The 19,242-nt window shown below is 54.1% G+C and overlaps 1 protein-coding gene across 11 annotated transcripts in view; it reads left to right on the forward strand.

Moving 5' to 3' along the window:
- Nucleotides 1-19,242, forward strand: part of TNS1 (tensin 1) — a 194,019-nt gene that overhangs the window by 105,433 nt on the left and 69,344 nt on the right. For all 11 annotated transcript variants that reach the window (XM_035007167.1, XM_035007164.1, XM_035007165.1 and 8 more), the window contains 10 exons: nucleotides 406-456; nucleotides 1,639-1,761; nucleotides 2,146-2,210; nucleotides 3,144-3,227; nucleotides 6,723-6,835; nucleotides 7,190-7,250; nucleotides 7,487-7,562; nucleotides 8,104-8,233; nucleotides 9,684-9,749; nucleotides 11,069-11,185. In XM_035007167.1, coding sequence (XP_034863058.1) covers nucleotides 406-456; nucleotides 1,639-1,761; nucleotides 2,146-2,210; nucleotides 3,144-3,227; nucleotides 6,723-6,835; nucleotides 7,190-7,250; nucleotides 7,487-7,562; nucleotides 8,104-8,233; nucleotides 9,684-9,749; nucleotides 11,069-11,185 — 886 coding nt within the window. The remainder of the gene's footprint in view (nucleotides 1-405; nucleotides 457-1,638; nucleotides 1,762-2,145; nucleotides 2,211-3,143; nucleotides 3,228-6,722; nucleotides 6,836-7,189; nucleotides 7,251-7,486; nucleotides 7,563-8,103; nucleotides 8,234-9,683; nucleotides 9,750-11,068; nucleotides 11,186-19,242) is intronic.

Here is a 19,242-nt window from a genome sequence, read left to right on the forward strand (position 1 = left end):
TAAGTTGACATGTGAAGTGGAAACTAGAGATGGCCAAATACTTATCAGTTAACAACACTGGGATTCCTGTTTAGGATGCAAAGATGCCCACCTTGTGGGTGGCACGTGGGACCTGAGACAGACTGCATCCCCTTCTCATTTTCAGTCCTGGGTGTCTGTCCGCTCACTGAGGGGAGTGGCCGTGTCTACCTACTTCCTTCTCCTCCTCTTTACCCTGAGAACCTATAGTTGAGTTCTTATTGGTCAGTGTGTGTGTGTGTCTGATGGGACACCATTGTAAGCTCTTGCATGGGTAGAATTTTCACCGAGGGGGGGATGGGGGTAGAGGAGACAGAGAGAGAGACAGAGAGACAGACAGAAGACAGCAAGCATTATCTTACAATCTCTTCCTTTCCCTCCTTCTAGCTTTTCAACCTCTCTGAGCGGAGGCCTGACATCACGAAGCTCCACGCCAAGGTGAGCTGATGCTGATCAGGGGTGGGGGCTTCCCGTTGCCTGAAAGAGAAGTAGAACAGCTGAGGTCCCTCTCCCTGTGGTCCCCACTTTAGAATCTGGGGGGAAGTGCTGAGACACTTCACAAAGCCTATTCCGTGTCTGTGTCATCTTCTATTTGGAACAAGGAAAAGCCCGTATTTATTGTTTTTGCAATACAAATTGCAGAGAGCCAAGCTTGATACAGCGATTTCCTACCCAGGTCTGCCCCCCCTGGGGTGCACGTAGTATCTCTGGGGTGAGGCTGGAGCTATGGGATTTCTAGCCTCGTTGAAAAGCACTTTGGATTTAAAGTGGCCCGGGATTGCCAATGACCCATTCCCACTTGCTGGCTCGGCGGGCTGAGCCCAGGCTTTGTGCGGATGTCTGCTCTGGCGCCTGGATTCTGGTACCTGTTGCTTTGTGACCCTAGGCAGGTGACAGTTCTCTGGGCCTCAGTTTGCACCTCTGAAACAGGACGGGCTAGATTAGATGTGCTCTCTCGGCTCTTCCGAGCATGAATTCTCTTTCCATTTAATGATCTGTGAGTTAAGAAAAGTTTCGAGGAGCCTGAAGCCTGCCATTCGGATCTGCCCTCTGTCCCCTTTAGGCTTCTCTCGGCCAGCCTGAAAAATCAATGGTTTGTGTGTCCGGGCCTGGAAAAGAGCTGTGAACACCTGGGGGCCCTTCACTTTCCCTCTTTGTCCCTGAGCTCGGGCTTGGGGTTGTCTATGGGAGGAGAGTTTGGGAGAAATGCTGGGGGGCACATTTTGAAGTCAGAGTCATGTGGAAGGGACCTTGGGGTCATCAGCTTTACACACATATGGGGAAACTGAGGCCAGGACAGGGGCCATGACTTGCCAGAGCCCCCAGAGCGAGGCAGTGTCAGAGCAGAGACTCAGAGACCCAGGGTCTCTGGTCCTGGGCCAGTGTCCTCTGCGTCCACACCGTTGCCTCCCCTCTGGGCTGATGGGCAGGGCAGGAAGCAAGGTGGGTGGGTGGCTGCTGCTGTAGCACCTGCGTGTGGGGTATGTCCTTGTGTCTCTCTGTGGCTCCTCTCCTCATCTTATAAGGACACCAGGCATCGGACCTAGGGCCCGCCCTAAATCCAGGTCTGGTCGACTCTCTGGGGCTTCTGCCCCTTCTCACTCATGGCTTGGACCACAGGTACTGGAATTCGGCTGGCCTGACCTTCACACCCCAGCCCTGGAGAAGATCTGCAGCGTCTGCAAGGCCATGGACACTTGGCTCAATGCAGACCCTCACAACGTCGTCGTTCTACACAATAAGGTCAGAGCGGGGGGCCGCCTGTGTGCGCGCACAGGCATAGATGTGTCCTTGGATGAGTGTGTGTGCCTGACTGTATCATTGGATTATGTGAGCGTGCAAGCCTGTGTGCATTCTCTTCTCTAGGAGATAGTAGATTCTGTCCCAGGGGCCCTGCCCAAGAAATGGGGAGTTACGAGCTCGTGGGGCTGTCAAGTGTAGTGGGTGATCAGCTGTGTTTCTTCTCTTTGAGTCTCAGCCCGACCTGCCTCCCTCCCTTGCATCCCCCTCCCCTGTCCTGTTCTCCTTGAGAACCACAGCCCTCTCTCCAGCCACTGCCCCCTTTTTCCTCCGGGCTTCTGCATGGGCTGACCTTAGAAGTAAAGTCTGTGTTTGGGGTTCTTATAGGGAAACCGAGGCAGGATCGGCGTTGTCATTGCAGCTTACATGCACTACAGCAACATTTCTGCCAGGTAAGAGCCTGAGTACTGACAGTGGGAACCCCCTCTGCCCATCCCCCAGTGACTGCTCCCTTCCTTGGGGTTGAGGGGTGCTGAGGATGGGCAGGAGGAGCCTACAGCTCCGAGGCAGGTGGCTGTGCATGGGGGGCGGGAGAAAGGAGAGTCCCCCCCTCTACTGGGAGCACTGGTGGGAGCAGCCTTGGGAGGCAAGCCCATCTAGGGACACCCCATCCAGCCACCTTCTCCAAGCCACTTTTCCTTGGCGAAAGGCCTTCTGTTTCTCTGAGTGAGCTGGAGAGGGAGTCAAAAAGAATGTTGGAGGGCAGATCTGGGTCTGGCAGAACCATCTAGAAGTTATCTCATCCTTGTGGGCTTTGATAAGGACTTTGGGGTTTGGGATGGGATGTCATTGGAGAGTTAAGAACAGAGGGGCTACATCATCTGTCTCTTCTTTTAAAAATGATCTCTTTGTGGATAGATAGAATGTTCTGTAGAGCCTTAGATGGTAGTTTTGTGAGTTTAAGAAACTCAATCTAGCCTAATCTTCCCTTCATGATGAATATTTCCTGTACACCTACTGTGTGCCCACAGCTTTTTATAGATGTTATTTCACTTAATTGCCATAACAACCTTCAAGGAAGGCCCTTGTCACTCACCTTTGACAGGGAGGGAAATCAGGTTCAGAAAGGTTAAATAACCTGATTCAGGACACAAGGCTAATAAGTAAGTGGCAGACTTGCTATGGGAACCCAGGCTGTCTGGCTCCAAAGTCCCCTCCCCGAGTCCAGCACACAAGATGTAGAGATGCTGGGGCACCCTTCTTCTGAAAGTTTCTTAGCATAGGGTGGCTGGAGGGCTCCACAGGTCTAGGGGAGCAGGGGTGGGGAGACAAGGGGCTCTCGGACATAGAAGTTGGCTCCTCTGACCACCCATCTCTCCCTGCAGCGCTGATCAGGCCCTGGACCGGTTTGCAATGAAGCGGTTCTATGAGGATAAGATTGTGCCAATTGGCCAGCCATCCCAGAGAAGGTGGGTCTCCAGGGCTCATAGCCAGTGCATGCACCTGTGTGTGTGTGCGTGCTTGCTATCTTGGGGACTGGCCTTACGCACCCACAGGGGATGGAACAGCCATGCCTAGGTGGGGGTGTACCGAACATGCATATTCCGGTGCCAACCTGGAGTGGTGTGAGCTCAGGGACATGGGTGAACCCATGGGCCGCTGTGTGCACTTACAGGTGGGCATGGCACTTGGCTCCTGAGACCAGTGCTGGAGAGCAGTGGGGATTGGTGGGGGACACATAGGTCTGGGTGCAAGAAGGCAGTTTGTATAAGAAGGCAGTGCTATTTCTTGGTCCTGGAAGCAGGACTGCTTCCGTGCATGGGTGAGCCTTTAGGAGGCTGACGTCATTGCTACCTGCTCTGGGGAGGTCACAGATTCTTACCATAAGGGTCATCTTCTCCTGGAAGAGCTTTGAAAATTTAACCAAGGGCTCTCAAGCACGTGGTCTCATTGGAGTCCACAGCAGCCCAGGCAGAGAGCAGGGCAGAGATGATTCATTCATTCACTGGACAAGTTTTAGGTGCTCTACTACATTCCAAGTGCTAGAGATATCTAGTTGAACAGGACAAAGTGCTTTGCCCTCAGTGAGCTGATATCCCATTGAGAAAGATGGACATCGCACAAGTAAGTAGACCAATAGGACCATTTCCGTAGTGGCTGGTGCTAGGAAAGAAAGAGAACAGAGTGGGATAGACCTGATGGAGGAGATTGGGGCTATTTAATGAAGGGGGTCAGGGAACGCCTGTGGGGAGGTGGTGGATTTGAGGCCGAACCTGAGTAATAATGACAACTACCGTATGACCATCCAGGGCATCCCCATTTTACGGATGAGAAGCCTGAGCCTAGGGGGAGGGGACTCAGCATGGCCAGGATCCACAGCGAGTAGCAGCAGAACTAGAAGGTACTTGGGGCCTGTAACTCAGGCCAGGCCAGGACCCCTGCCCCGGGGTTGTGCCACCCCCAGTCCTGAGGGCTGGATTCTGCTCTGTGGATAACGTGCTGTGTAATTATGTCTGGTCCACAGGTGAGCACAGGTAGAATTAGGGCTGGTGGGCTGTGGGGAGGCTGCAGGTGAGTGCAAGGCAGAAGCCCAGGCCCAGAGGGGAGACCTGTAGATGGGGAATGGGGCCCAGCCCCCCTGTGGCCAGAGCGGTGGGTCTGCCGCACGCCCATGATGTGCCACACGGCTCTGCGCGCTGTGGCCGCGGGACTGACTGTTTCAGCAGGACACGAGGCATCAACGTACTCTCAGGTCATGAGAAGTACTTCGAAGGGGGAAAAACCCAAACAGCGCGTGATGGCTTCGAGAGTGGTGGGCATGAGGGCTGAACTTTCGGAGAAGGTGACGTGTGGGGCGAGCTCTGAGGGGAGGAAGGAAGCATCTGAGTGCAGGTCTGCCGTGACCACGCAGAGGAACAGCAAGTAGGCTGGCCTAGGGGCCAAAGCATCCCCCTGACTTTTCTAGCCCCTCAGAATGCTGACCAGGCTAGCAGGAGCCCTTGGCCTCTCCACGCTGGGGTTCCCCATTTATCCCCCATCACCCCCACCTTGCTTAGAAGGCTGTTGGCTCCGCTGGTGAGTGTGTCTGCCATTGTATCCGGAAGCCCAAGCAGAAGTGAGTGCTCAGGCCACCCAGGGCCTTCCACCGGCACAGGACAGCCAGAAGCCGGTCTCAGGGTCAGCCATCAGAAACCGGATGTCCATGTGCAGAAAACTCTGGGTGGCTGCCCGACACAGCAGCTGGGGATCACTGAGAGCCTTCCCGGGGAGGAATGAGCAGTAGTTCAAGTACCTGCTGGTTGCATATGACTGGTGGCCTTGGTCACGAGTCTGACTGTGAAGGATGAGGAGAGTGATGTGGCTTGGAGAGTGGGCTGAGCAGCCACGTCCCGAAGCTGAAGGCCTGGGGAACGGGATCCGTGTCTTCTCTCAGCAGGTGGAGCGTTCCAGGACTCCACAATGTGCACTGCGCTCACACAGTACGCAGCTGGTGGGGGATGTTGATGTAATCTGTCTGCTTGGCAGCTTGTATCTGCAAGCGCATCTGCTTATGGGTGGGTCATTTTGTCCGGGCCCATGTGTGAAAGTACGGCTGCTGGCTTCATCACGTATTTGTTGCCACTTTCCCGCCTTCTGGGCAGTGTCATTTGTAGGCAATAGAGCAGCTGGGGGAGAGGTGGGCAGAGAGAGAGAGGGAGGGAGGGGCTTTGCCTGCGACTCCCCCATTCATTGTCACCCCACCCCTGGACTCATTGTCCCCAGCACACAGACACATCCTGTTGGCATGATCCAGAGATCTGATAGGAACCGCCATTCCAGGTTTCCGGTTTGAGTAATGGGGCTGGGGGCTGGGCAGGGGCTGAATAGGAACTGGTGCTGCCCATCAGATTATCTGGCTTAGGTAGTGTGAGGTGGCCCCACCCAGGCCCAGTGACAGAGGCCCGCAGGCCTGGAGGTGGGCCAAGGAGCCAAGAGACAGGAGGGGACCGTTGTCATGGTCATGTGGGTTCTGGTTCCACTAGCTTCAGAGAGCCCCCTTGCCCCTCACGGAGCCTCAGGATTCATTCTGATCCATCTGGCTGGCCTAGCTTGGCGTCCTCTGGCCATTCAGAAAAGGAGGACGCATCGACCGATCCCCAGCAAAAGAACCGACCTCTCTTTCTGGCAGGTGCACTGAAGTTCAGACTGCTTTCCTTCTCTCCCCGTCCACCCCCAGCTTTGTATGTTCTTGCTATGTGTCAGCAACTCTTTCTGGACCCAGTTTCCCTTCTCTTCTAGAAGGAGTGGAGATAGGTTAATTCTTGCATTTTTCCAATAAGATCCAAAAAGAATGGGGGAGTGTTGACCCTAGATATAGGAATGCTTAGTGGGAGTTGGATGTCTTTCAATACCACATACAGAGGGATTTCATACACTTCAGTGTGATGTAAAAAAGTGAAGGACTCTAATTATTAAGCTCTTACTGTTTGTTGGATGGTCATGTGGCTAGTGGGTGGGTCAGGGCAGAACTGGGGCCTTGGGCATAAGCGTAAGCTTGGTTTAAGCTCAGTGTGAGGGTGTTAGAGATGTTTGATGGTTGATCAGCCTGCCTTGTACAGTAGTGAGCTGCTTAATGATGTGAGGGATGTCAGGGATGTGTGGGAGGAATTTTGGTCCAGCAGGAGATTTTTAGGCTGGGAGTGAAGCTGGAAAGAGATGTTCATGCTGACCGTCAGGGGGCGCCAGAGAACCCCCAAACGGCCGTACTGGCTAGACGCAGCTCCTGGTTGGGTCCTACCTGCTCATTGTCCTTCCTACCTGGGGCTCCAGGCAGCGAGGAAGGACTGTACTGGGGTGGAGACCCCGGGTTCCAGGAGGCCTGGAGAGTGGTGGGGGGTGGGCTAGGCGGGGGCAGAAAAGAGACAGGGATGGCTCTGCTCTAGGATGGCTCTCCCGGCTGAAGCCGCCCCTCTCCCTGCCCCCAGGTACGTGCACTACTTCAGTGGCCTCCTCTCTGGCTCCATCAAAATGAACAACAAGCCCTTGTTTCTGCACCACGTGATCATGCACGGCATCCCCAACTTCGAGTCTAAAGGAGGTACCTGCCCGAGCCCTCTGGCTTCCCTCCCCTCCTGTCTCCCATCTTTTCTCCTCAAGAGGCAGCCTGAGGGGATAAAAACATAGGCTTGGATTGGAGTCTCGACTGCGCCACCTCCTGAGCTTTCTTTGAGCCCCGGTCTCTTCGTGGGATCGGTTCTGGCGGTGCCTGCTGGCCCGTGATGTTGGATGCGGCAATGGGTTTTGTAAACCTAAAAATGCCTCTCAGATGAAAAGCTAGTATTTCTTCCTCCTTTCTCTTTTCATTTCTCCTTCCTACCTCTCCTCTCCGCAGCCCTTCCTTCCTTTCCCCTCTCCCCCATACCATCCGCGCTAACACCACCCTCCCTTACAGGGTGTCGGCCCTTTCTCCGGATCTACCAGGCCATGCAGCCTGTCTACACGTCTGGCATCTAGTAGGTATTCCACGGGAATGAGAGGTCAGGGATGCCGGAGGCCCAAGGCCGAGGACCAGGGACATGGGTGTGGGGGGATGGGCCAGGACCTCTTCTAGGAGGATCTCATCTGACAGAGGGCTGAAGGACAGAGGCAGCAAGCCTTCCCAGGAGCCCTCTGGCAGGGGGAGCAGGGAGCAAGCGCACTGCCCGACCCCTCAGCAGCTCTCTTTTTCTCCGCTCACCTCTCCCTGTAGCAACGTCCAAGGAGACAGCCAGACCAGCATCTGCATCACCATCGAACCTGGACTGCTGTTGAAGGGAGACATCTTGGTGAGTGCTGCCCCTCTGTCTCAGGCCCCCTCCTCCCTTTATTTCTTCTGTCTTCCTGCTCTCCTGCCTCCCCAGACAAGATTGTCACTCCTATAGGCCACCAGCCTCCTGCAAGGCCTTCCTCTGCCTCAGAGCTGGACATCCCTTCTCCTGCGCTTGTCTCTTGTTCTAGAATATCTCCAGGGAAATATCTGCCATTGTGAGCTGTTACCTCCTTGCTTCCTATGGTGACAGGGCTCCCTCAGTTCTAATTTCAGTCTTTCCTCCTGCAACTTAAATTCACTCCTACTTTTTCCATTCTGTGTGCAGGAACTTCTTGGGAGGACAGTTTTGTTCCCACAGGGTGAGATTGGCCTCCAACATTCTGCTTTCTAGAAGTTTCCCCAGATAGCTCTGAGATCCTATTTGGTATTGGTGACCTCTCCCTCATTAGGTTTGGGTGAGCCCTGGGGTCTCAGTCATGGAGCTAATAAGGAGGCTCCTTGAGACCTGATTTCCCCTCCTGGGGCCCCTGATGGGCTCTGCTCTCCTTCCCACCCAGCTGAAGTGCTACCACAAGAAGTTCCGGAGCCCCGCCCGAGATGTCATCTTCCGAGTGCAGTTCCACACCTGTGCCATCCATGACCTGGGGGTTGTCTTTGGGAAGGAAGATCTTGATGATGCCTTCAAAGGTGGGCTCATTGAATAGAGACATAGACCTAGCAAGGAATAATACCACAAGGTAGAAGAGCAATAATGGAGGACCTATGGCAACAGTGAAGGGGGAACCATTTTTTGAGGGAAGGAAATGTGGTTAGGGTAGGTGTCTCCCTTTGCTTCTTTATCTATTTAAGGTTTTGTCTGTATCACATTCAGACCTGGGACAATATCCACATCCATTCACCCATTCACTCATCCATCCATCCATCCATCCATCCACCTACTCATCCAAATCCATCCATTCATCCAACCATCCATTTATCCACTCACCCATCTGTCCACCCACCCATCCAAATCCATCTATCCATCCATCCAACCATCCATATCCATCCATTCATCCAAATCCATCCATCTATCCACCTACCCATCTGAACCCATCCATTCATCCATCCACCCATCCATCCAAATCCATCCATCCATCCACCAAGAAATACTTGTGGGTCTTTGTGTGCCAGGCATGTGCTAGACCCTGGGGATACAAAGAGAAAGAAGTCAGGCCCTACCCTCAGGGAACTCACAGTTCCATGGGAGAAAGAGACACATAAGCGGGGTACAATGAAGTGGTGCTTGCAGTGATGGAGACATGCACAGGCATGATGGGTGGCTACCATCCCTACTGTAACCTCTCTTCTCACAAGCAGTGGATGGCAATCTGTCCAGACTGGGCTTAGGCCAAGAGCAGAGAGTAGAGCTGGGGCTCGGGGGGTGGGGAGGGGGTGGAGAGGAGCCTGATCCCCCCAAATGTAGTCTGGCTCATGCAGTAGAAAGATGTTTCTGTGATGAGTTTCTTCTGTACTGGAGCCAGGAGGGCAGAAGCAGAAGATTCCATGATAATTACATAACAGAATGTAAATGTTATCAGTCTTAACAGGGAAAAATAAAGGGGTAACCTACAACATAAAGGTAGAGTTGGTAGAGGCAGGGGAAAGTGGGGGCATAAACTTTGTCCTCTTTCACGGAGGGAGTCAGGAGACACCATTGAAAATGGACAGCTCAAGAAATAGAGGCTTAGCTATAGTATTTAAAGTTTCAAAGGCAATCAGAATAAATACTACTACTAGATTTAATAAGAAAGGAGGTGGGAGTGATATTAGTGGGCCAAACTCATTATCTTCATGGTGGTCAATCAATGGAGATTACTTGAAATTGGTATATCAGGAAATGGTGGCATAAAAATAGTGGCTATTATTTAGAGTCTTAGAAGTAACTGCTAGTGGAACAAGAAATAGGAATGGTTGGGAATGGTTATCTCAGGCAAATAGGACTGGGGCCAAAGGTGGGCAAGAGGCTTATTTCATTATATGTATATGATATTATCAACCATATATATGCATATTATTTTAACCTTCTCCAGAAAGATTAAAGTTGGAGTCCTTTTTGGGAATTAATTGCTCATTTTTGTCTTTCCTTCTCCCTTTTCAGATGATAGATTTCCAGAATATGGCAAAGTAGAATTTGTATTTTCTTATGGGCCAGAGAAAATTCAAGGTATAAGCTTGTTAGAGTTCATTTTTCCACCCCCTTGCCTCCATCCTAACCTGTCCTCTCCCCACCCCCAGCATTCTCCCACTGATGCGCTCTACAACTATCAAGTTACCTGTGAATGAGAGGCAGGCCAGCAGTAAGGGATCTGGGTATCGCAGTGGACCTCCAGCTAAATGTGAACCAATGACTTATTCTTTGGATAATAAAAATAAATGACCAAGAGGTGCTAGGCTGGATAAACTGGTCCCATTAGGTCACCATCCCATTATATTCAGAGACTGGGGGCTGTGGCAGATTGAGGGAGTGGCTGGAGGGACATTCAGAGGTACTAGATGGATGAGAAGTATTTATGAAAACTGAGGTGGTTCAACCTGAAGATGAGAAGGCCAATTTAATAATAGCTGTTAAGCCTTTAGACTGGTTATATGTGGAGACCAGTTGTTCTCCATCCTATTTGAGAGTAGAATGAGACGAGACGAAGTTAGGCTACAGATGGAGGGACTCTGGGAAGATTCAAGGAAGGACTGCCAAGTCAGGAAATGGACTTGCCCTAGGAGGCAGGACGTGCGGCTTGTGCGGTCTTCATTTTTCTGTGGATGTGTAGGAGAGACTGCTTCTCCCCTCAGATTTCTGCCTGGAGCCGGGAGCATCTTAAGTGGGAGGCAGGGGGATGGCTAGAATGACCTTGTGTCCTCTCAGTGTCCTGCCGTGATTTCCCTGTTGTCCTTGACCCCATGTTGCTCATCACAAACCTCTTCCACACTACTCCTGACTCCAGGGGCAGACTTTCTGGTCTCCTGGCACTGCCCCAGGGGCCTCTGGGACATGGAAAAAGAAGAGTCAGACATCTAGCCAGAGGGCCCCCCAGCTTTCTCCTTCTTTCCTCAGAGTCTTGTCTTGATTTACCCCTATAACCGGGGATGAGCCTTTTCAAGAATGCAAGAAACCAGGGGCGCCTGGGTGGCTCAGTCAGTTGAGCGTCTGACTCTTGATTTCAGCTCAGGTCATGATCTCAGGGTCGTGGGACTGAGCCCCGTGTCGGGCTCCGTGCTGGGTGTGGAGCCTGCCTAGGGGTCTCTCTCTCCTTCGCCCTCTGCTCTGCCTACCCCCCACCATAAAACAAGACAAAAGACTGCAAGAAACCAGACTCCTGGGTTCTCTGTCCACTCTAAGCCCCTGGCTGCACCCTACCATGGTCAGGAAAATGAGAAGCCCCTCAGGGAGCAGCCATGGGGGAGCTGTTGGCTTCTTCTGTTTTTCCAGCTGTTGATCCTTTTTTTCCCCCCCTTTCTCTTCACTGCCCTCCCGCCCCATTCCTTCAGGCATGGAACACCTGGAGAACGGGCCGAGCGTGTCGGTGGACTATAACACCTCCGACCCCCTCATCCGCTGGGATTCCTATGACAACTTCGATGGGCATCGAGAGGACGGCCTGGAGGGTAGGTGGCACCTGGGCTTCCAGCTCCCCTCCATGCAGCACTGCCCTGTTCCCGTGGCCTCGGCACTGCTGGTGGGCTGTGGCACCGTACGGGATTCAGAGAGGAGGCAGAGGACAGGTCCAGGGCACCTGGGAGAGCTCCCAGTTGGGTGGGGGACTATAAGACAAAACAGGAATGTATGAAATAATGAAGACAGAGCTAAAGAATGTAGCCAAACAGCCACAGTGACCTGACTGGCAGGGGAGGGGTTCTTGAGAGCTGGAGTGGCCTGGGAGGGCTCCTTGGAGGAGGGGGCCTTGAGTGGCATTTGACAAAACTCCCGTGCAGCAAACGCAGTGCTTTGTTAGATTTCTTTGAAACCTGCTCTTAGAGGTCTCCAGGCTCGTGGCCTGACTTCCCTGAGGTCAGAGCACTAGGACTTAGACACAGCATGCAGGGCCTACCAGCTTTCATCAATAGCCAACAAAAATGTTTGAGAGCTGGAAACCGATAGGCTCTAAAATTTGAAAAGTAAGTCGCAGCCGAAATTAATGCATGTTTAATTTAGCTACAAAACCTAGCATTATGTCAAGTGGGCAACTGCAACTCAGTTCAGTCCTTGAGAGTTAGTTGTGGGTTGTAGTTGTTTGTGTGGTTGATTTGAATGTGGGAGGCGGGGCGGGGCTTCCAAAAGTTAGCATGCCTGGAGCCCAGGAGCCCTTGAGATGCCTCTCTGGGGTTTGGCATAGACTCGCTTTTCTGATTTGGTCCTGGGACTGCAGCATGCGGGAGCTGGAAGGATCCTCAGGACTGTCAGCCCGTCCCCCAGTCTTCCGTTGGGGATAACTTAGACCCCTCCCCCCCCTGGAAGGAAGGGTCTTCTGATTTACCCCCACGGCCAGCCCAGGATATGTCCTTTCAAGGACACCAGCTCCCAGCCTCCAGGCTGCAGCTGGTCCTAGGGTGGGGCTGTGCCGTCCCAGGGACTCTGGGCCCTGTGGCAGATCCGGGTTAGGGAGAGCCAGTCCTGCTGGCCCCCACCTTCTCCCGATCCTCTGCACCCCCCTGCCTCCTTCCACCTTCTTCTCCAGGGTTTTGGATTTGTTGACTCCACCCTGCAAGCCTTCTAGGTCTTTTCTTGAAAAAAGATTCTCCCTCTGACTTTGAAATACCAGAATGAGTGACAGATTTCAGAGCGAGTGGGATGCGGGCGGTGGTTGGGCTAGAATTTAGGGCTTGATGAGAGCATGTTGTTTACAGGCAGCACTGCAAAGTGGATGGCTTGTCCTCAAGCCTACCTCAGTTCCCGTCTTCCCCATCCTCCCCCCAGAGGCCCAGACACCCCACCCTGCTGAGGTACCGCCCCAAGCACTCCTCCCCACTGCCCGGCCCCCTCTGCTGTGCTGAGTGGCTGGGAAAAGGGCAGAGGATGAAATGAATTAGTTCTGAGCTACCAGTGGCTGCCAGCCTAATTGTTCATCCTTCTGGGGATGTTTGCATTTTTAACAAGAGCACTTGGCAATTTGAAGGTATTTTCAATGTTTCCCCATCTCTCCCTGCTGTGGATTCTGTGCAATGGTAAATGTAAAAACCTTCCGTAAACTGTAAAGGGCCAGGCAAACAAAAGGTAAGCTAGTTAGGGGAAAGGAGAGGCTGGGGAAGGCCTGGTGGGGACACAGTGGCCATGAGGGAAGGCAAGGGGCAGACGGCGGAGCAGAGGGGGACCGCAGCGGTGAGAGGCAGGAATGGGGAGGAAGGAGAGGCTGAGTGAGCCCCCGACTCTTCTCTCTCGTCATCCCTTCCCCCAGGCAGGGGGACGGAACCAGTGGGACTTTGTGACCAGTGAAAGGTCAGCTCATCCTGCAGGGACAGAGGGGCTCCTGTCTAGAGCCTGAGAAGTCGGCCCTGTGCCTGAAGAGTGGGAAGGGAAGGCAGGGGAAGCAGAAGGAGGCTCTGCTGTCCTCTTCCCTGGCCCGGCCTGTCCTGACTACGGTTGGCTTGGACCGGGAGCTACGCGGTTGGGGTGGTCCCCAGGACAGACCCTGCCTGTCCGCCGCCGCTGGGCTGCATCCCCCACAGGGACAGGAAAGCCAGCCGTGGGGTGGGAGCAGTGATCACTATTCCAATCCTGCTTTTCTTCCTGGCTGGAGACACTTCTGGAAGGTTCTAGGTTCCGGGGCCCAGAGAGAAAAGCGTTTTCTTCTGGCTAATTTTCTTGGTCCAGAGAGGGAAGTAGGAGGCCTGGGCCTGTCTCCTTAGTTGTGGACAAGACTCTGTGCCTCAGTTTCCCCATGTACTAGTTGGGGTAAGGGTAGGGGCACCTTCTGGGGCGCCCAGGAGATGGCTCCAGCTGGAGCCTGGAAGGTGCCTGGGGGCTCCCTGGAGTGGCCCTAGGGCTGGGGGCTGGGCTCTGCGGGTATGTGGTACCCCAGGTGGCTCTGCCTGCTCCCCGAGGAAGTCACGGACTGGGAGAGGCAGGCTAAGCCCGAGGTGCTGTAGTAGAGTGGGTGAGCACGCGTGCTTGAGGCCTGACTGCCTGGGTCCGGTCCAGGTCCAGGTCTCAGAGGCCCCCCTCTGTAACTGAAAGCCTTACTTAGCCTTCCTATGGTCTCAGTTTCCCATTTTCATGGAAAGCAGTTTAGGTAGGGGTCCAGAATGTGGCCTCTGGAGCCAAATTATCCGGGTTCAGATGCTCTGACAAGATGCTGTCCTCTCAGGGCCTCGGTTTGCTCTGCTGTGAAAGGGGGATTGGGTCGACAGATCGTTTGGCGCACGTTCTGGGGAGTAGGAGCGGGGGTGGCGGCCTGTCGTGGCTCCTCAGGAGTCTCTGACACGTCCGTCGTGACTGTGGCCAGCATCTCAGGCGTCTGCAGACAAGGCTAAGGGGGGCGCCCATCGGCCTCGGGAGCCCGCTCTGGCTTTGCCACGCTCCAGCCATTGCGAGTCACCGTTTCGCCTAACGCTCACAGCTACTCTGTGCAGTGGGCACTGTCATCGTGCCTGGGTAGGGAAACTGGGGCACAGTGAGGTTCAGTAACCTGTGTAAGGTTGTCTCGCCAATAAAGAGCAGATCTGGGTGTGGAACCCAGCACTAACCACCGTGCTGTTTTGGTAACCACAGATGCCTGTATTCCGGGCGCCAGGTCCCGTGACACTCCCTGGGTGCCACTGAGCTTGGATGAATCTGCCCCCTCCGTCCCCACCTCTCACCTCTGGGCCGACCAGAGGACCCCTGTCCTGAGTCTCAGGGTGAGGGAGGGGTTGGATGCAGCGGTACCTGGAGCGTAGCAGCTGGGAGGGCACCGGGCTGGCCCCGCGGCAGGTGCTTAGCTGGGCTTCAGTGCAGGGAAGAGCTGAGGCGCATCCCTTGACGTCCCTACACTGCCCCCCTCCCCCACCCAGGAGGGTTTGGGGCTGCTCACAGTGCGATGCCCTGGTGAGGGGATGGCCTTGCAAAATAGGGAGGGGTGGTGTGTCTGAGGTGAGGTGAGGCCATTTCTGGAAGTGGCACCCCTCTCCTATTTCAGGCCCGGTGAGGGAGGGGGATAGGAGAGGCCAGGCCAGTCCCTCTGGAGGCCCCCGGGTGACTCAGAGGGGAAGGCAGGGGGCACTGAGCCAGGCACTGGGGAACAGAGAGAGATTATCTCTGGCCTGGGCTGCTCCTCGAGGGCCCCCTGCTTGCGGTGAGGGCCGTCAGCCCTCCACCCCCTGTTCCTCCTGCTCCTGCAGGAGACCCTGCCTTAACCCTTTGTGCCGGGAACTACTCTGTGTTTAACCCCTTCCTTGATGCCTGCACCCCCGTCTCCCTCCAGCCCCCCCATTCCCAGTTCAAGTTTCCACCCCCTCACGACATCGCTGAGCGATCTCGGCAGCAAAATTAGGGAAGAAAATCCATGGGGCTTCTGTTCTCTGGGGTGGTCCGGGCCAGTCATGGAGCCTGTCTGATGCCCCACTGCCACGGTGAGGACCCTGAGGCTCGAGAGGCCGGGGATCTGCCAGAGGGGGAGGAAACCCTCACGCGTGGAGCCCCACTTTGCGTGACCTCCACTCTTGTTGTACTGACCCCATTGTGCCGATGGGTGTCATGCTGGGGGGGAGGTCATGACATAGGACATGGGGTTGCTGTTGAATCCAGGGGTCTGACTCTGGTCCCTTCCCACCTCCCTTGGAGCTCAGCATATTCAGCGCTCCACACCCGTAATTCGGGTGGTCCTTGCAGATGCTTGTCCAACTTGTCACACCTTCAGAGGGCAGAGTGCTCACCACCACACGCGGCAGGCCGTTTCACTTTGTACAGGTCCAGTAATTGAACCAGAAACAGAGGGAAAAGGGAGAGTTGCCTGTGTGTGGTGGACCATGGATGCTCAGGGACCCGTATTGCTCCCTGCACTCAGGCCAGAAGGAAGGGGAAGTGATAAAAGGTAAAGAATCAGACAGAAGCTCACTATCAAGAACTTTCTGACTGGAGAAGAGTCCAGGCCTTGGGACATGTGTCTGGGGAGCAGGGAAAGCACCTGCCGTCTCCGGGACTCCTTACGTGGGGAGGAGCACCATCTGGTGAACCCCACAGGCTGGTGTCTGAGTCTGTGTGGGCGGTCACAACAAAATCCCACAGACTGTGCGGGTTCAATAGCAGACAGGCGTGTTTCCACAGTTCTGGAGGCCAGAAGTCTGGGAGCATAGTGTCAACAGCCCTTGTAGAGGGTGGGGCTTGTAGAGGGCGGGCTTCTCCCTTGCCTCCGTCCTCCCTCTGTGTGCGTCTGGGTCCTGATCCCTTCTTTATAAGGACACCAGTCAGGCGGGACTGAGGGCCCACTCATGCAACCACGTTTTAACTTAATTACCTCTTTAAAGGCCCTATTTCCAAATACAGTCCCATTTCTGAGGTACTGGGGGTTAGGACTGCGACATATGAACTTGGGGGGGGAAACACGTCAGCCCATGACACCGAGGAAGGAGTTTTCTGGGTTGCCTGTAGTTGGATGCCTGCAGCCTTGGTCCTGAGTTGGGGGAGGGGGGGAAGAGAAGGTCCAGGGCGGGGGGAGGGGAGAATGGTCTGGCCCCCCACCAGCCTCCTCCTTGCAGGCTGTCTCTGTCTTCCTCTGGTTTGGTCTGGAGCCTGCCAGCTCAGCGCTCTGGCTGACACCACATTTCACAGCCTCCAGAAGCCCCATTAGCTGTTTGGCCTGAGTTCTGAAGCCCCGTGCCCAGATCCCAGCTCCCTGTGGGTGGGAGTGGGGCTGTATTTTTTGCCTATGCTGCACAGAGCAGCCTCCAAATTCCTCCAGAGTGTTCCAGGGCAAGCCTTCTCGGAAGCGAGTTCCATACCGAGAGCTGTGGGCTGCCTTCCACCTCCAAGCAGCCCAGAGGCTGGCCAGGCCTGAGTTGCCTCACTGTCCCCATTCACTTCTCCTGTCCCCTAACCTCCTTGGACACTGAGTTGTTCAGGGTCTCTCGCACCTTAAGTGGGTATCGGGGAAGAGGGGTGCGTGCTGGGCACAGCAGCGGATTGCTCAGGGCCAAAAGAAAGAATGGAGACCATGACAAGCCCCCGGGCCTGGCTGCAGATGGCAAGGGCAGCTAGGAACCACCCCTCTTCTGGGTTTCTCCTGCGTGGTGCCCATCAGGCCTGCCTTTGTTTCTGTGGGAAGTCCCCCAAGAGCCAGGGGCTGGTGACAAGGGGGTGTGGTTTTGTGCCCAAGCTTCTCAGCCCTCAGGATCTGTGAGGAGAGACATTCCCTTCCTCAGGGGTGAGCTTCCAGTTCTGTAGGACACCCAGTGCCTCCTAAAGCACTGTTGTCTGAGCCGGGGAAGAGCCTCTGTGATGGCAGCCAGGAGTCCCTGGTCTGCGGTGACTTCTCCTGAGCTGGGCTTGTCCAAGAATTCTCTGATTTTTTTTTTTGAGAGAGGAAAGAGGGAGGGAGAGAGACACAGCAAATAGTCAGAGAGTGAGGAGGAGAGAGAAACAAGTAAGAGACCAGCAGAGAGAGACAGACAGACCCAGACAGACATTGGCCTGGAGATTTGGGTTTGGGTGTCCTTGGTAACTCCTTTTCTTTAGATCTCCCTTATTTCCTGTAAAACGAGGGGATCGGAGGACTGGTTCTTTCTGTTTATTTGAGCTTGATCGTTGTTTCTTTCTGTGAGTTGGGAGGCGCTAAGATGGACCTGCTGTATTTCCCTCTCAGACCTTTCCACCTCGTGAGCTTGGAGCAGGGAGAACAGTGTAGCTCAGTGGTGGTTGTAGAAGTCAGGAGAGGCTTGGTTATGCTGGGTAAAAAAACCCCAAATTCTTACTCCAAAAAACATATATATATACTTCTTGCCCATGCTGCAAGGGGCCTGTGTTCATGTGGGTTGGCAAGGGGCCTGTGTTCATCGTATTTACTCCAGGCTGGCGGTGGCTTCATCCCATAGCTGTTTCCATCATTGCTGCCACAGTGGGTGGAGGACACTCTGAGTGCCTCCTGCTTCTGCCCAGACGTGACACACATGCCTTCTGCTGACATTTCATTGGCCAGAGCAAGTCACACACCCAAGTCTAACGTCAAAGGGGGCAGAGAAATGGTGCACGGAAGACGGAAAGTGGAAATAATGTTGAACAGATTAAGATCTACTATTGGGATGAAGTCTGTGGGATCTAGAGTCTAGATCTGGTTCCAAGCCCTGTTTATAAGTGTGTTTCTTGGTCAAGACACTTTACCTCTCTGAGACCCAAATGTCATATCTATAAAATGGGTACAATAACGGTACTTTCCTCATGAGATTGTTGTTAAGATCCAATGAGGTAATGTATGTGAAAGGTGAAATCCAGAGTGCCTGGTATTTACTATGCTGGTGGTAATTTGTGTCTATTATTATTATTATTATTATTATTGAAGTACTGGAGGAGGGAAGGTAGAGAGGTGATTTAAATGTATACAAGCCCTCTCTTCTTGAGAAGAATTCCACATCCCTCTGGCCCCTCTACTCTCTGGGAACCATCTATAGCTGGCTCTGTTCTGGGAGCCCCGCTCTCTCGGGAGTTGCGAGACTTGCCTCTGACATCACCTTGCTGTGTGACCTTGGAAAAGTTACTTCTCTCTGGTTCTCAGTTCCCTTATCAGTGAATCGAGGAGGATGGATTCCAAAGGGGATTCAGCTCTAAAGCCCTAACGAAGATCATGACCAGTGCCAATGACTAGATGATAGCGAGCCTTGGTACCCAGCTGGAGCCAGGCACCACCAACTGCCCTTTCTCCTGGTTACTCCTCCCCAGTAGGACTACTAGGCACAACTTGTAGGGTGTGCTTACGCAGCCCCTTTCTTTGTCTACCACTGCCCTTAATCTGTTCTCTGCTGTCCCTGCGCCCGCATGGTAATGGGGCGAGTCCCGGGCCTGTTGTGGCCACTCTCAGGGAATGAAAGCCCTTCTGGTCCATCGACAATGTGCTCAGTGCCAGTGGACTTGGCACTTCAGTCAGTCCGCTCTCTTCCCCTTTGTTGGCTCCTGCCTGGCACCAGTGCTGTGTGTACGTGTGTGAGGAGGCTCACTGGGTTTTCCCAACTTATGGGAAGAGAAGGAAGGAGGGAGGGAATCAGGAGGGGGTTCCTGCCCACCGGGCACACACTGCTTCAGGCGGGGGACAACCCTTCTGGGCCCACGCGTCCCTCGCTCCCTGCAGCCTCTTCCTGCCGAAGTCTGTTCAGCCCAACAGGTGGCCCTCTCGGACAGCATCTGAGGGGGCCCCAGGCCGGCCTACATGCTCTTGGCCTCAGGCAAGCCTGGGATGGAGGTGGCCAAGGCAGCCCCTCTGTCTGTCCCCCCGCCTGCCTTCTCACCTTTCAGACTTTTGGGCCTGAGCCAGGCTCTGTCTCCCCTGTGCTCTGTGCTCTGGAAGACTCACTGGGATTGGGGGAAAAGCCCCTAGCAGCAAACCCACACTCTCCAAAATTTCTCTTGGACTCTCCCCCTTCCTGATCCTTTTCCTCCTGACATGGGTGTGTGTGAGGTAGTTTACAGCCACAGAACACTTTTCGGCTTCTCTCTCTCTTAAAAAAAAAAAAAAAAAAAAAAAAAAAAAAAATATATATATATA

This window comes from Mirounga leonina, unplaced genomic scaffold (genome assembly GCF_011800145.1).
Source record: "Mirounga leonina isolate KUSES-001 unplaced genomic scaffold, KU_Mleo_1.0 Mir_151, whole genome shotgun sequence".
Classification (NCBI taxonomy): Eukaryota; Metazoa; Chordata; class Mammalia; order Carnivora; family Phocidae; genus Mirounga; species Mirounga leonina.